The 18,889-nt window shown below is 31.0% G+C and overlaps 1 protein-coding gene across 1 annotated transcript in view; it reads left to right on the plus strand.

Moving 5' to 3' along the window:
* Positions 1–239: 239 nt before the first annotated feature.
* jim (zinc finger protein jim) overlaps positions 240–18,889 on the plus strand; it is a 40,478-nt gene continuing 21,828 nt past the window's right edge. Inside the window, exon 1 of the mRNA XM_089702018.1 lies at positions 240–327. Coding sequence (XP_089558144.1) covers positions 243–327 — 85 coding nt within the window. The 5' untranslated portion in view covers positions 240–242. The remainder of the gene's footprint in view (positions 328–18,889) is intronic.

Here is an 18,889-nt window from a genome sequence, read left to right on the forward strand (position 1 = left end):
ATGAACATTCGGATAGAAAAACAATAAACAATTTCCCGGCAAAATTATTAACCGCAACTAAACGCAGTTCAAACTAGATTTTTTTTTTAAATTTCTTTTATTGATTGTTACACTCAGTTCTTACGGCAACAGTTTAAGTTCGATTATCGTTTAGTTTTTTTAGTTTCCAATGAATCTGTAACTCGAAGAAACTGTAACGGATAGAAGGATAGAGAAAAGAGAGAAAAAGAAGATAAGAGAAAATGGCGCTTGCTTCTTCCGTGAGCTTATACTACTCGATAGTACAACGAGCGGCGAGGCATTACTTAGAAGATTACTGTCATACAGGTAAGATTTTTTAGTATTTAAGTTCATTACTTTTAAAAAATACAGTTAATAAGAATTAAGAAAATTTAATATGAAGTTAAGAGTAATTTAATTCAAGTTCATAAAAAATCGCGGGTAGAGCTATATTTAATAGCTCTACATAACTTCTACTACAGCTTATTTCTAATAGAGGTACATAATTAATTATTTCATCTTCTAATTATTATTAATGCATATAGAGTCAAAGTATATTAGTATGATAAATTATTAAATAATGGAGAACTTTTTGAAAGCTCTAAAAACTGAAAACTATAAAAGCTTAAATTAATAATTAAGCTAACTTTAATTTACATAATTTAATTCAATAATTATTCGATTTTATTAATAATGAATAATGATTAAAATTTAATTTTATCTCATATACATTATATCTTGCATCTATAAATATTTAAAAACATGTTTATTATAGAAAAAATATAGAGAAACTTCTCTTACCATAACTATATGGTCATTAAATTTTCTTATAATATATTTAATCATTATTTAGGAATAATAATAAATATTGAATCGTTGCCGCTCAAATTGGTATTAGTACCGCTCTTTGACCATTTACAAAGACTTTTCTTCAAGGGATAATAATTGTGTTTGGATGTTTTAATAATAATAATATGTCTACAAAGATAAATGATAAATAAAGTAGAAATAGTAGGAGTAAGTAATTAATAAATTTTATTATTTAGAATCAAGTTAAAAGTTGTTGGCGTATTAATAATTTTTGGGGGCTCTATATATTTTATATTCTATGAAATTATTATGATTTACATTTTCACGTCATTAACGGGTCGTTTGTACAACAAGTCTTTGACATATAATAATTTATTTCTAATAAAACAATAAAGTTATTAAAATCGCTCTATTATCTACACTACACACTTTCAGTCTCCTTCAACTATAATCCATACTAATATTATAAATGCGAAAATAACTCTGTCTGTCTGTCTGTTACTCAATCACGCCTAAACTACTGAACCAATTTTCATGAAATTTGGTATGGAGATATTTTGATACCCGAGAAAGGACATAGGCTACTTTTTATCCCGGGAAAATGACGCAATCCCGGAAATCCCATCCGGAACTATACGGGTTTTTCTTTGACTGCACGGGCGAAGCCGCGGACGGAAACCTAGTGTATAATAAACGAAATTGACATTAAAATATCACAGATTAAAAATATATAGTCCTCCATTTGTTTGTAACGAACAATTATCCTTTTCAATATAATAATACTTTGTATATATGCCGCCACACTTTCATTCTTAATATCTTTATTCTGTGGTCCCGGATTTTAGAATTTTATACCCAAGAAATAGAGAACATTACCTTTTCTAATTCTATACATACCTACATGATTCTAAGATTGACATTAATTTAAAAATCAAAGCATTTTAAATTCAATACCTTTTCAATAATGATAGTCATATAATTTTTATTGTCTTTTAACAACTTTTTTGCGCGTTAACACGGAACTTTTATAGCGACGATGTCCACAATAAACTGTTTTATATTAAGGGAAATTTTGCACGCTATAAGTCTAGACTTGTTTGCGATAGGATTTGTATTGGATAGGTGCTATCTGGGGTTGGAATAAAATGCTTTATAGTACTAACTAGATTATAATGAATGTGTTTTCTTACGGTACTAATACCTGGTATATATATTATAATATTACTAGCGATCCGCCCCGGCTTTGCCCGTGGTACCTGGCTAGTGGCTACATGTTTAAAGTTTAAACTATCCTATCTCTCAAGTTGGATCGAACTGCACATGGTGTGCGAATTTTATTATAATCAGTTAAGTGGTTTAGGAGTCCATTGAGGACAAACATTGTGACACGAGATTTATATATATTAAGATGTGTGCTAATACGATGTATATACTTCGTATTAGAAATATTTTGTTCCTAAAATTATAATAACCACATGAATTATGTAAATAATTGTTAATCAAGGATTTTATGTTTAAAAACCTTTGTCAGTAGTCCCATATAAAAATTTCTAATAAGAGCGTTTCCTGAATTATTTAACATAATATAATTATAAATAAATAAATAAATAAAACCTTTATTTGTCTCTCTCACAAGGGTTAAAAATGACAATTAATGAAAAATACACATACACAATTTGTAGTATATGTGCTATTGGCGCTACATATTCATTATATCAAATATGTAATTATGTGTGTTAAACTAATTAAGACACAATTTAATTTAAAATACAATTAATAAGTTTAAATTCTCTACAAGCTTTTGATTGGAAATATATTTTGTGAATTAGTTCACCGCGACTCTATCATCTAATGAAGAGCTGAGTTGTGTTATTCATAAATAAAAAAAAAACATAGTATACAAAAAGCTCCCAGTTCTTTAAAGTTGATATGATAGAGGCTTAAATAAAACTAAAATTCCTTTTAACTTAAAACAATTTATTAAATTCATGCTATCAAACAACTACCCTCAACAAATTTATACTGTGAGCTTTCAGAATAAGGAACTTGGATCAGAATTAGACTGTTTTCTTCTAACTTCGGGTACTGTATTGACTGCTTATATTTAAACCTTTTACGATCTGAAACAAACAAATAAGTACATAAGTAAGCGTTATCACATTAAAATAAAAAAAAACGCAATGAGAACCTTCTGTAGTTTTTGGAATAAGATAAATTACCTTTCAAACTATTAGTCTGCTCTTACTACGTATAATATACATATATACATTTTTTATATTATAAAACTGAAGAGTTTGTTTGTTTGAACGCGCTATTCTCAGAAACTACTGGTCCGATTTGAAAAATTCTTTCGGTGTTAGATAGCCCATTTATTGTGGAAGGGTATTATATATCATCATGCTAAGACTAATAGGAGCAGAGCAATACGGGTAAAACCGCGGAGCACAGCTAGTACATTATACAAGTAAAAAGAACATCAATAATCTTGCTCTAATTCTTTCTTTCAAACAAATTAAACCTTACAAACCAAGGCTTATTATTTGCTTGAAAGCTCACACACACTATCATACCTAAATATCTTTCATGTTCAATACAAATACTACTAGTATATTATCTGTGCAATTACGATTTAAAACCTACAATTACATTACAATAGTGTACTTCAATCGACTATAAAATACTTTACACTGCTCTTTTTCCTTAGTCCTTAATCCTAAGACAGCGATCGCTTAGTCGAACAAAAACAATTCCCTTAAGATCGTGTTCTAGTCTGAAACTAATAAGAACAAGGAAATAATGTTAAATTTTTCATGTCCTAAAGATTCATAAATAAATCTGGTATTTCCTACTAAACATCTGCAGTAGTCATTTGATAAAGCTCAAAACTTTCATATTTCATCATCTTAGAATCAAATGATTTATAATTGTATTGTTCTTGTTTATGAGATAAATAAAGTTCTTTAAACTGAATCCACACTCCCAAATACTTTTCTATGATTATTACAAAATCAGTAATTACATTTCGTTCAGTCCGTCCGCCCTAGTCTGTCACAGCACAATTTCTTCTACGTTTTTTTAAGTAATCTGTTCAGTCGTATTTAACAAATTTTATATTTATCGTTAATACTAATAATAATTTAATTAGTCTGTATAATAAAACAGATATTAAAAAATAAACTAATTTACTTTTAATAACCAGTTGACAGTAAGGCGTAAAAGTGTGGAAATACCCATTGTAACCTTTAAGTTTTTGTTTTTCTTGGAACAATCGTCATTTAATAATTTCAAGTATTTGCACCATATTATGTACTAGATTTCCGCCCGCGGCTTCGCCCGCGTTTGCAAAGGAAAACCCGCATAGTTCCCGTTCCCGTGGGATTTCCGAGATAAAAACTATCCTATGTGTTAATCCAAGTTACCCTCTATATGTGTGCTAAATTTCATTGTAATCTGTTATATTAATAAGTTTTTACGTGAAAGAGTAACAAACATCCATACATCCATACATCCATACATCCTTACAAACTTTCGCCTTTATAATATATATTAGATATTAGATAATTAGATATTAGATAGCCGAAGGTATTTAAAAACAGTACCACAACCTACGTGCTGAAATTCTAATTAAAAGCGTCTTAAAATCAGACATATCCGAATCAAAAGCTTAGTTGAGAGTTGAGACGTGGTGACTTTATTATCTAAAGTTTTGCAAGTGCTCATGAATCTTATTTATATTTTTTGCTGTGGTATATTTGTTTTGCTTACTTCCTTTGTATTTTTTATTTTATAATACTTCTGTATTGAAATGGCAAAATCAAACTAACAATCCATTGTTTTTCCGCTATGAAAACGTCAATAACTAAAATAAAAAAGTGCTCATTGACGTAAAATACTTATTTTTAAGGCTCAAAATATCATTTTAATTTGCAAAAACATAAAAACCGGTCATACGTAAATAGTTACAAAACCAACGATTAAATATGGCCACTTAAACTTGAACTTGATAAAAAAAGTCGAAAAAACTCGTTGACAAAATTATTAATTGATCGCCACTTAAAATCAATAACACTTTAATCAATAAATTGTTCTTACTACGCCCTTTGGTCGAAACCGGTACAATCGCGCTGACAATCCTTTTTAAAAATACAATTTTTTTTTTACTTGAATTTTGTCTTGAATTTTTTTATGCAAATTTTAATTTGCCATTATGTGAAAAATCAACATTTATAAATATGTTTATTTTGTATTTTAAAAACTTGCTTAGCCTCCGTAATAATTAAGATATTTATAAAGGACAGAAACAAGTTATACTTTCGGACACAACTCTATCGCGGCATACAAAGTGTTTTATAATCAATTTTTTTTTATCAGTTCAATGTATTCGTCAAAACTTTCTATAACTCTCGAATTTGTTAAATCTTTAAGAAAACGTTAATTTAATTTTAAGCTTATTTCACGAGTGTTAATTATACAGAAATAATGCATTCATCAACGTCTTTTATTAATTATGTAACTACTCTCTTGCACACATGAATAAATTAATAAGTTTGCAATCAAACTAATTAAGAAATAAAAATTCCTTGCATCGGTAATAGTCATTTACAAGGTGTTTTGCCACTGCGATATGTACTTAGTTACTTTTGAAACTGTGTCGTTAAAGCTTAAATATTTTAATATAAAATTAGTCAAATGCTTCAAGTATAGTTCGATTTAAATAAATAAGCAAATACCTAATTGTAATAAATAATATAAAATAGTCCACTATGTTTATCATCTATGTTTCAAGTCCTTTGAGATCATCAAATCCTCCTAATAACCTAGGTCTTAAAAGAACAATTAGAATATACCAACGCCTCCATCATTCCTTACAAAACTCAAAACCTCGACACACGTTACAAATTGAATATCGTAACATAATTGTATACACGACTGTACTTAGAAACCAGTTGTGTAGCGTCGCGTTGAAACCAGTCGGGTAATCGCATCGGGGCGCGTTTATATGCAAATGCGGTGCATCTCTTAAAGGTCAAGGTCGGGATAGTGCACTTTTGCGTGCGACTGTATCTATTAGCTTGCTAGTCGCTATAAATAGTCGCAACTATGATTCAGACGCTTTATAACTCTATTCGAAAAGTTACAAAGTAACACAGATAGTAGAGATAATGCTATGCTAGTAATACTGTTTGCAAGGGTATGTGAGACTTTCAAAGTGCTAATTTAAGCGCTTTCTTTGAATTATTTATCTTGCTTTTATTTTGGTATATTTTAGTTTCTAAGACTGCTTAGTTGTATTAGAGTAAAATAAATAATAAATAAATTTTTTACATACTCCTAATGTAATAATTTAGGTTTATCATCGTTAAAGAATACTTATACAATATTTGACGTTTTTAAAACATTATTAAAAGCTCTTACAATATAAATATTGTATCTTATAATATAACCTACATTTACTTCGGTTATTCTAGTTCCAGATAAAAAGATGTCCGATTATATTCAGAGCTTAAATACAGAGGTATTGATGACCCAGTCCACTGGAGTATCGAATTAGTAACTGAGCCGCTTTCGGTGCCAAAATGACACTGACCTTACAAGAAAGGGGTTCAATATTTTTAAAGACTCACAATTGAACTATTTTCTACTATTTTAAAGATGAAATAACTTTTATTATATGTAGTAAGACAATCGGGTAACAAATATATAATTTGCCTGAAGTTATTTGAAAGGAAGTAAAATAGAAAATCTTCAATATAGAGCAGTTTCGTTTGACGTTGAGAGAATATATTTATAATTTTACTTTTTAATTACTTTAAAGTGAATATGTGTTATACCAAGAAGCCTGCAAATATGTCTTCAAAAGTTTTATTAAATATGTATTTGTTGTACGTTTACCCAAAAACTACTCTACGCCTGTAAATTAATACGCCTATAGACAGTGACCAGTTTTAAAAATAGACATATTTTTATCTAGATAATAATAATTCACACATGATACAGTAACACGGGCCATTAACAAGCAAAAGGTAAAATATCTTGGAATGAAATGAAACGATTTGTATCTTGAAGGTACTATTTGTAAACTATAAGGTAATAACTGATTAACTGAAGCACATGACCGGACGTTTGTAAACTTTGATAATGTGTACTGGCACGTGATTTCAATGTTGGTAATGTTGACTTCTGCGATAACTACGATATGTATGAAAAGCTATTGCGCCAAGAAAAGTAGGTGCCGAAATATTGCATTAATTGCATTACAAATTAAAAACTAGGAAGGTAAGAAAATGTAAGGTTTTTTTATTACATACTATAAGAAAAAAAGATGCGAAGTTAGTTAAATATTAGTTTGTATGTAATAAGAATGTACTGTGATTCTACACAGCTACCTAATTGATGTAGGTAGTTGATAACAAAACGCAGCTAGTCAACGACTATTAGTAAAGTGAGGGTAGTTGGGTCGAACGTCGTATAAACAGCGTCCGAGCCCCTAGGCACGATTCGTACGAATGCGCCACGAGACAAAGGAATGCGGCAATTTATAGTATGCGACAACTAAGCATGTTCGGACAGGAAACAGTGACAACTATATTGACAACTATTCATCCACAAAAATATTAAATCGAAAGTTACGTCTAACAATACTATAATTAAGTTTTTTTTTATGTAATCTATAATACCGTAACACAGATAAATATTTATATTGTTTAAGTATAGTTCAAGGAAGAGATAGTCACCTTGTGAAAAAACAAATTTGAGATAGAGTTTGTCAGTTTTTGAGTTTGTAATAACGTCCTCCTTTTTTTGAAGTCGGTTAAAAAAAGTCCATTGGCACTATGCATCGAAATTTGAAAATTCTTTCACCTGCAAAAGCTTTATTATTCCTGAGTGACATAGGCTGTATTTTTTATTAGTTTTCATCCCGGATCGGCTCGCTTGTAATAAAACATTGTCCCAGCAAATATAGGCTCAAAGTTTTAAGTCCTAACTACTAAATTTTAAAAGAACTTTACGCGGTTTTTCACCTTTGTGGCGAAAGTTATCGCCTTCAATACGTTTCTAAAGGCTATTTATTATCAACTAGCTTTCCGCACGCGGCTTCGCCCGCGTTTTCAAAGAAAAACCCACATAGTCCCGTTCCGGGACAAAGCCTATCCTATGTGTTAATCCAAATTACCCTCTATATGAGTGCGTAATCGGTAGTTCAGTACTTTTTTTGTGAAAGAGTAACAAACATACACACCTACACATACACATACATCCTCCTCCTTCCTCAAAAACTTTGGCATTTATTATATAAGTAGGTATACTTAATAAAAAAAAATTAGAAATACAGGTTTTCTAATTTGACGTCAGTTAATACGTTTTTTTAATACTTTTTACCAAAGAATATGTCCCAAACTATATAGCGGGAGTAATTTAAACATTTATTATTAACTAGCTTCCCGCCCGCGGCTTCACCCGCTTGGTCTAAAACATAATAACTTATATATACTAAAACCTTCCTCTTGAATCACTCTATCTATTAAAAAAAACGCATCAAAATCCGTTGCGTAGTTTTAAAGATTTAAGCATACATAGGGACATAGGGACATAGGGATCATAGTCTGTAAATATCAAAGTGCACGTGATTGGACAAACAATTTATCGAACTATAAACTTCATCACGTTGGTTGCCACGTTTGTAAAATAAAGTTTTATTTACTAATAGACTAATAGTAGTATATAATGCCCTTTTTAGTATGGGATTAGGTATATCTGTATGTTGATGAGTTTCTTTTAAATATTGAATTAAGATTAGTTTTCATACTAGATTTCCGCCCGCGGCTTCGCCCGCGTTTGCAAAGGAAAACCCGCATAGTTCCCGTTCCCGTGGGATTTCCGGGATAAAAACTATCCTATGTGTTAATCCAAGTTACCCTCTATATGTGTGCTAAATTTCATTGTAATCGGTTCAGTAGTTTTTACGTGAAAGAGAAACAAACATCCATACATCCATACATCCTTACAAACTTTCGCCTTTATAATATATATTAGATATTAGATGAGAAACGGGATAATCTATTTTAGATTTGAGAATGTTTAGTGTCTGAAGCAACTATCAATTTGGCTGAAATTAAGAATGTAGATACATTGCGGCCTGGAGTCTATATTTTCCTAGAAAATGCTATTCTACTATTATTTGATAAGAAATAAAGATATTAAAATGAGTGTTTAAATTCATAGAAAGCTTCTTAGATTTTTGTTTCATGTTTTGATTCTAAAATAGAAACAGACATATAGTTAATTATAGGCTATTACTAACTAAAATATATTTTTAGTAATTGTTTTTCTTTTATTTCGTTATTGCCAAAATCATCACAAAAAATCACACAAAAAATTTCTCACCAAATACAATACAATACAAAAATCATTGAATCAAACTGAACAAGGGTTGAGCAATGAGCATTCTTGTGCGTATTGACCCGGATAGGGCTGCCAAGGTCAGCCAAGTTCAAGGCCGGGGGTGGCAACCCTATGCGTGCTTACAGGTGGGGTGCGTTCGCTGGCATCCTTGAGGAAGTTTGATTTTGTTTTGTCTTGATGTTACTGAAGACTATGGATATAGCGTTAGGTATCATATACCTATAGATATGCCTAGGTATACTTACGGTCTATTTTATTGATTTGATTCAAACTTATAATAATTCTGTGCATGAGTTATATACTTATGCAAAATATAATTTGTATGCAACTGTTTAATATTATATGAAAATACGAATTGTCTAATTGAAATAAATATAACAATATTGTACATAATATATTTATTTCAATTAGACAATTCGTATTTGCATATATACAATTATAAGATTAGTATACCTACCTAAAATAGTAGTCGAACTTAAAAAAAATGTTAAAATTGAAATCACGATTGAATCTAAATACAAAGTTAAAGAGAGAGAATTTTAAAAAGTTCCATATAGTTAGTTAACACTCTCTAGCCTCTGAACTATCTCTAAACACGAAGTTCAATACCATAAAATCGCTCTGTTTCAACGTGAACAATAGACAAACAAACCTTTAATTTTTTAATAACCGTAAAACATCTTTTATCCAAGTTAATACTATAATTGAGACCTTATTCATTCCAACAATAGGGCTGACAACCGTTAATAAAGTCATAGACAATTATATCAATTACTGACTCAACTAGGCATAGAATGGACAACCCTATAACATATGTCTAAACCGCATGTTTGCTGACCAACAGACGGGCCTAGACAAATAGTAATAAGGCCACTTACACACGTATCGTTATAAAACTTATAGTTCTATGAAATGGTTAGGCTTCGTCGAAACGTTAGGTTAAATAAATATCTTTTTGAATGTTGGGTTTATTGATAGATATGGTTTTTGTTATAATTTATGAGAAAGTATAGGGTACATATTATAAAAAAAAATTATAAAATCGAATTATTCATTTTCTGTTGTGATATCCAAAAAATTGAATATGTTATAACGGGTGTTTCACTTATGGATATAAATATTATAATGTTTTATTAAGGCTACTTGAATCATAGTTTAGTTAGTATAATAGCAAATAAACAAGCAATGAGGCTCAGCAAAGAATGAAAACATCAAAGGTAACGCTAAGATTTTTATTTTACTAAGCAAATAATATAATAAAATTTAATGACCTCCTACATTATAACCATGCAGCTTCTAGTCGCGTTTAAAACTCTCGTCTCTCACCAGCTTAAAGCAACCCTCCTGACCATAGACAATACAGATTGATCAACCCCACCCTCCCTCTTGAATCAATGTCACTAAGTATTGGTGGTTCGTATTAGTTCCTTTGTTACTGTGATGTGTCGTGATGATAAACCTTTTGACTTCCAAGCTATAGTTAAATTTAAAAAATGCTAAAAAGTAATCCTAATAATATGGTAAACTATCTATCCACCTGCTTGTGGAAACTAAACAAATTATGCTTAAGCCTTACTCGAGAATGACTCTATCCATTGGTGAAAACAGAATGAAAATCGGTGCAGGAGCTTTTGATATTTAAAGCGTGCAGACAGACAGACGCGGTGGAGAATTTTGTTTCTTAGCATATAGAGACATAAAAGCATGAATGACATGAAATAACATGAAATAACATGAAATAACAAAAAAACTGCATAGCATATGCACAATTGCACAGGCCTTATATTAAACTAATAGATTAGTTGTCATAACATCTACTTTAATTGTTTTTAACATATCAACAAGCCATTCAAATAGCAATCCTAATGCCCCGTCATAAAGATCGTTATCAATTTATTAAGTGTTAACATTTATAAATCAAGCGTCTGCGCTCGTAAAGCTGTCGATGTCGTATCACAAATTTAAGCGCTTTATCACAAGAACTTGCGACTATGGTGCAAGTGAAAAGCGTAAGCGGGTTTTAAAGCAATACTAATAAATGATTTTTTCTAATAAAATACTAATCTTAAGTGTCCTAATAATTTGAATTTTAAATTCGTTTATTTATTGCTCGTGGCTCCTTCTAATAAGAATGAAACTTTACGTAGACATTGCAACTAAAGTGCATTGTATAATATGGTCTTTTTATTTTAAGATATATGTAAATTTCAATAACATTACCATTATAAAAATAATGAGAAAATGTCTGCATTATTATCTATAATAATATTACAAAGCTAAAGAGTTTGTTTGTTTAGTTATTCATAAATATCAGTGACATTAAAATCTGTCCAATTACTAAACTATTTCATTTATATTCAATTTATTATCGTCCCTCTATATAGTATTCAAAACACATAAACTAAAACTATCAATCAGTGAGTGTTCAATAACAAAATCGCTGTCAGAATTTAGATTGTTGAATTTATTTTATTTTCATTTCAATAGTATACGAGTTAGTGAATTTCTATTTTAGCTCTATTTTTATAAAGAATTCGAATTGAATTGAACTTTTTAAACGAAAAACTAACAGCTATGTTTAACACTAGCCGCTCACCCAGGGTCTGCGTAGTATTACCTAAGTTTAAAACAAAAACTATCGTAATTAATTGACAATTAATGTAGTTGACTACGTTAGAAATAATCATCAAAATCGGTAGAGTAATTTTTGAATTTAGAGATACATTAACGCATCAAAACTTTCCTTTATTATTAGCAAATATAAAAGGTTTTTAATTTAACCGTTGTCTATAACACGCTTTCCGCTATAACCTGTCACTTGCTGGTAACTAGCGTGTTTACCGCGGGTTTCCTCGTTCACGCGACATCACGTGCTCACATAAATACAATGTAGACGAAATTTGTAAACAGCATATAGTCTGCTTGGTGCCGGCGCATTTTAGTGGAAAGTATGTACTTTAAATTCGAAAGTATTTAGGGATGAACATGAAAATGATTTACACAAATAACTTTATTCTGTTATGTTCATAAATGCAATACAGTCGTTCTTAAACTAACGACGAAACTATTTATACCTCTATGTTTTTATACCTAGTCCCTTCAAATATATCAGGTGCAAACAATGTCGTCGCTGATACGCTTTCACGCGTATGTGAACTGCAGAGGCCTGCCGATTTAGAAGAGATGGCAAGTTGTAGTCTTCACGCACCCCAAACATATGAAATTACTATGCCATAAAGCGCGTCACACACGGTGAAGATACTATAATATTTTATGTTAAGATTCTCTAATATAAAATATTACAGTATCTTAAGGTATCCGATATCAGCGTTCTGACCATCATTTTTCTATTTGTCATTGCGTATTAAGACCCCTCTAGAACCGCCATCCTGTTACAAATTACCCGAAACACTGACACAAAATTTCGGTAATGTAACGAAACGAATGTCGTTGAAAACTGAGCAGGAAACCGACCAAACAGAAAAGAGAGAAATAGCCTCAGAACTTACCTGATTTCTATGGTATTGATATTAATACTTATAGAACCCGATAAGAATTTAGCTACAACTAATTATCAAACTTACTTATATTTTAACCCCATCTTGCCGGTTCTTCTCCGTAAATACTGCTTTCCGAATCGGTGGTAAATAAAACATGTTATGACAATTCAAAAGTGCTTTTATAAGAAGTCTAATTGAATAAATAAATGTTTGAGATTGAGTTCGTCTATATAATAAGAACTCAATGCAAACTTATTTCTAACCACTAAACACTAACCTTACAATTATTTACAATACAACAATATAATAAAAGCTTATAAACTTACCTTATAAATAGACATACAGTTAGATGCGTATCATGTGACATACATTGAACTTGTCTCGGCCAACGTCGGCCAATTACATAACCTCGGTCGATGCCATCTAATTGTTTAGCATATGTAAACAAAGGCCAATTTCATTGTTACATGCAAAGTAAACTGTATGTTTAAATAGTGTTAAGTTTAGTTTAATTCTTTGTAAGGAAAATTATTATTTTTTATAACAGCAAACCATGTTTAGTTTGATGCTTTATCTTATAGTGGTCCTCGCAGAATATGCCCATGGTACATATTTAATCTTAAGCACTCAAATATCACGTACCACGTAGCAACGTACCAAGGCAGACAGAATTTTTTATCGATGATCCAGTAATTCCTGCGATTAGCACAATCAAATAGACAAACAAACAAACTCTTCAGTTTTTTCGTACGTATACCTACATCAGCCTTTAGATTTTGAATGTAAGCTTCATCTAACAAAAAAAAACTTGTAAAAGCTGGTACATATATTTTTTAGAAAAGCATAAATACTAAATATGACAGGAAGGGTGCATTAGGAAATATTAAAATGTTAACTCTACGCCCCTGGGAACGGTACGGAAACGGTGACAAGTTTATTTTCATGTTTTCTTAGTTATGAAAAAATAAAACTAAGAAAATAAAACAACAGTTATCATTAAGGGATATATTTTGAGCTCTCGCTCTGATTATTAGAAACAAAATAAGGCTATTTTGTCTGTAACTCGATGTCTTCATCTAAATAATAAAATACTTATCGTCCAAATCCATGATCCACTAGTTATTGCATGTCAGACAAAAGAATAGCCTAACTAACCTTATTCTAATAAATTCATAATGGTACCTATGCCCTCTATAAAAGTAAATAACTTATGAATGAATAAATGAATGAATGAATTCTTTATTGCACACACCAGTTGAAAGAAATAACATAAAATACGATACAAACAAATTGCACAATGGGTGACCTTATGGCTACAGAGCCATCTCTTCCAGGTGACCCAACCAAGGAAAACAATGATGAATTACAAATACAAGTAGGCGGTGTATACTAAAAAAGAAACAATGATAAAGTAAGTTTAAATAAATTAATAATATAAATTACTAGAAAAGTAAAAGTATAAATAATATACAATATGTAATAAATAAAGAAATTCATATACATATTACAATATATATATACGTATTCATAATATAAATAGATACAATATATACATATTATATAATACATATACAAAATACATATAGGTAACGGAAACATTATTAAAGTCATCATTTGGCCACTAAGGAGATGTAGTGGTCAAAAAGCATGTTTTTGAAAGCATCGATGGATCTCGCTTGAACTTATACAGGTTTTAAGAAACACAACAAGCATTTAAGAAATAGACAAATAATTACACATAGTTTTATATCATCTGTGATACAGATCAATTGAATGTTCTAATTGAATCTGTAATTAGAACAGTATATGAATCTGACATTAAAAAGCGCGGCAACATTAACTTTTTAAAATCTAAAGCCAGCCATAAATCCCGTTCCACACTCGCAGACAAACCCTGACCTCCGTAATGTCCACAAGTGGTTCAATTGGCGGACGTGACGTCATCGCACTTCCTCCCCTAATTGCGCCCGCGCATGGTTGCGAATTAATCATCTTTAAATATAACTGTTGTGGGGATATGGGTGTTTAAAACTAATGAGAATATGGTTTTAGCTGGTAATTCTTATAAGTCGGGTATGTTGACTGAGTTGATTCAAAATAACTGACAACAGGGGGCAGATAGATATTATACACTTACTAGCTGTCCCGGCAAACGTTGTTCTGCCTTACTCTTATCACTTAGAAGTATGAAATGATGCTTTCGATTTTCAGACCTACCCAATAAGTACCTACGCAAAATTTCATGAATCCAATCCAATCGGTCGAGCTGTTTCGGAGGAGTGTGATAACTAACATTGTGACATGATAGTTTATAGGTATAGAGATTACAATTGCACGCCTCATAAGCGAAGCGTTGAGGTGGGTACTACTGTCACTTCGCGCAAAACATCTGATTTTTCAAACTTAAAATGTCTTTATGTATCATACATTGCACTTGTAAGATAATACATACACACACATATTAAGAAAAAACACTATTTTTAACGTTCATGATATTTTTGATGTCATTTTTGTTATTTAAACTAGTTAAAAAAGAGTTTAAAAAAGTTCTGTCTTGGACGTCCGTGTGTCTGTATGTGCGGATCCTTTTTCTTGTTAACACGATAGCGACCGAAATACTTTACTAATCGAGTCTTTTTTTTTCTCTTACGCTTGAGTATGCTCAGGAATAGAACCCTTTCATTTTTCAGGGTCTGATTCGATGTGGTTTAATTGTTATTAAATAAACAAAAATAATAATTAATAAATATTTATTAAAAAAAAATTATGAGGCGTGCACTTTTGGATTTTCCAAATTATTGCGTATATTTTAATAATATCCCTACTAATATTATAAATGCGAAAGTAACTCTGTCTGTCTGTCTGTCTGTCTCTTACGCTTTCCCGCTAAAACCTCTCAACCGATTTTGATGAAATTTGGCATAGACAATCTTTAGATCCTGAGAAAGAACATGGGCTACCTTTTATCAAAACACCACGCGGGCGAAGCCGCGGGCGGAAGCTAGTAACTCTATATTATTAAAACCATAACTTACTATCTATTAACTACATATAAACCTCCCACTAGAAATAAATTATTAAAAATAATATATTTAAGTTATATTTCGAAATAGATTTTGGTTCTCTGATACAAATTATTATTTGAACTTGATATGCAAGGGTCGATAACAGATATTTCACATCTATTTCAGTCAGAGGAAATCGATGCAGCTTATAAGATAATTTTGTATTTTTATTCTTTACTAATGTTATGAAGAGAAAAAACTATTGAAAAGTTATTTTCCGAATACATCTACCTAGCCTATAATTGATATTTTTACGTGTGGCTACGGTGTTTCAATTGATCCATATTTCTCTAGTTATTTTTTATAAAACAATTTGAAACAGACATTCACTATGTAGGTAGTCTAAATTATAAAAAACTTATAATAATAGATGTATGATTAAAAAATCTTATGAATAGGATACGATAAGATAATTATAGACCATACATAAGATTTTAATTAAGAGATTAAGACGGTTAGCCGACTTCTAAAAATTATGAAGTTTTCAATTCGCTGAATATTTTTATTAAAATACCATGACTAGTTTAAAAAAATCTTATATTACTTGGCGGTGCTGGATTTTCTTAGAAAAGGAGACTGTATATGGCCACATTTGAAAAATATTTCGCATTTTCATTGATTCGCAACTGTAAAACTGTTCAAGATAGAGTCATAAATTTAAAAAATAATGGTAAATTAACTGAATCTGACTGTTATTCATTGTTTGCTATGAGTTATAATATGAGGTTGAAAAGATTTAAATTCTTGTCGTCGTGCCTTCGACGCAGTACCGATCCTTATTCCTTACCAAAAGAAAGGTGGATGAATGCAGATACTTAGGTGCTTGAAAATCTCAAGGAATTGTATATATATTTTTCGAAACAAAATAACATAACTAGTAGGTAGTAGTAAAATAGATAGTATAAAATAATTAAAATTTATAACGGTGCAATCTGCAATCTAAAATATAAATACATTTCTCTTATAATAAAACTCCTTTGAAACCGCATGTGGAACAATTAAAAGAAAAACATATTGAATAGAAGCGGCAGCGTAATTACAAACTTACAAAAACACACGTCGCAATTAAAATAATTAAAATTTATCAGTGCAGGTAAACAAAAGTAAGACAATGCGAAAGTAATTTCGAGTATCTCTAAAAAGCCTAAAAGGCATCCCATTCAGAGCCGTCGCCTGGCAACACTGAAAAATGCATTCGGGAGACAAAAGCATGCTATTACGTCGCCCAGGATTAGCCCTATTGACACTACGTTACCAATTAAAAAGGGAGGGGTGCGTTTTCGTCTCGATTTTTTCAACAGACTCTTTTTCAGGCCGCGGGTGACCCCCCCTCCTCCCAGCGCTGTAGAAAAATCAATAACGCAGCCGTTTTTTCCGCGCGTAAAGCATGCACCGACACGGCGTGTAGATGTGTGTGTGAAACACATAGCTAGGGCTGCCAGCTCTTTATTTTTTTACGTGCCGCTCCATCGTGCCTCGTTGATTAGGATATGACGGTTTTACAGATGCAAGGCTTTTTCGTTTTACATACTTTTGTTTCTCCTTGAGACTTGTCACCCAACAAGGTTCTTTGAAATGCATGCTCTTCTATGTACTTCAAATATCCATCAGAAATCTCTTTTAAATATATATATTTTTTTATATTCCCAAACATAAGATTGCTTTTATAACATTCCAATGTGAAACTACAAACTAAAAAAGTGACTGTCTCTATATTACGCATTCTGTATAGCCACTAGTGATGTGCACGAACGTAGTTGAAACTATAGTTGTAAGAGTTTTGTGTAGTGATATAAAATATAAATTATACTCTAAAAGTTATACCGTAAAACATATTATCGTAATGGAAATGCTGGTTTTAATCCATCCAAATATGTATTCTTGAATACTCCATGAAAAACTCAATAATGAACGATAAACAACTTCTATTTTTTCTTAGCTCATTAAAAACCAGCGTAAAACCACAATAAAATGCTTTTAAAATATGAAAATTCAACCGTGGAAAACGTAAAAATATATCTTCGTCATTACCACGTTTTCTTTAGAATTTCATTTCTAAAAAAAATATAAAAAGGCCATTCCAAGACACATGTGAGAAGCAACAGGCGGACTGAGATGAAAAAAAACAAAAGAAAAACATTCACGTACTTCTCCTTCGCCTTCCTGCCTTAATACAGAAAGATTTATACATTTTAACGAGCTCTTATATAAACCTATGTGTATATCTATTTCTCCCGGGATAGTCAGTCATATAAAAGAGTCTACAAATTAACAGTTTGATTTTGTTTAGTCAGTCGTATAAAAAAGTTAGGCGGTTTGATTTTTTTATTCTTAAGATTCGTTATTCATTACTTCCATTTATAACTAAATGAGCATTAAATGATTTTTATATTTTGTTGTACCATGCATTTTTTCCAATAAGATCTTCATTATGAGCATTGCATTTAATTTAATTTGAATGCATTACTGGTAATAAATTAAATATACATTCTCTTTCAAACCGTAATAAAATCAGAGCAACAAAACAATAATTTAATATCAAGTTTGTGCCAAAAATAAAGTCCATTTCTGTTTAATTACGTCAATTTAAAAGCGACATTAATGCAAATATAAAAAATATATACTTGTTCGCGATGAATGCATTTTTGACTCGGTATTATATTATTCAAAAAATTTGAAAAGGATCGCATAACTGGTTCTCTAAAGATCTCAGTAAAATGAGGAACTGAACGTTCTGAATGACGTATATACTTGGGTTTAAGCGCTCAGCCAAAGGACCAACACGACCTTGGACATTGAAAGAACTTCCGCAATCCTTTATCGCAAAAACCATAACTACGTATAAACGAATTAAGAGACAATAAATATATTTGCATACATTTCAAATATTCAATACGGCAGCCGCCCATCACTAATTGTGAACGCAGACTAACGTAAAAAAGCATCACATTGAAAAAAATAAAAGGAACGCTTTGCACATTTTTATTTTGCATCGTCCATGACAGGAATGCTTCCGTCCCGTTTCCACCCCATTGTTGAGGTATACACGGGCGCGGATCCCGTCATCAGTCCATCTTTGTCTGACGCGCGCTTTTTTTGAATGTGCAAAAA

The sequence above is a fragment of the Colias philodice genome, chromosome 12 (assembly GCF_061535455.1).
Source record: "Colias philodice isolate Cphi_HAF_F1 chromosome 12, ilColPhil1 Martin Lab GWU primary, whole genome shotgun sequence".
Taxonomy (NCBI): domain Eukaryota; kingdom Metazoa; phylum Arthropoda; class Insecta; order Lepidoptera; family Pieridae; genus Colias; species Colias philodice.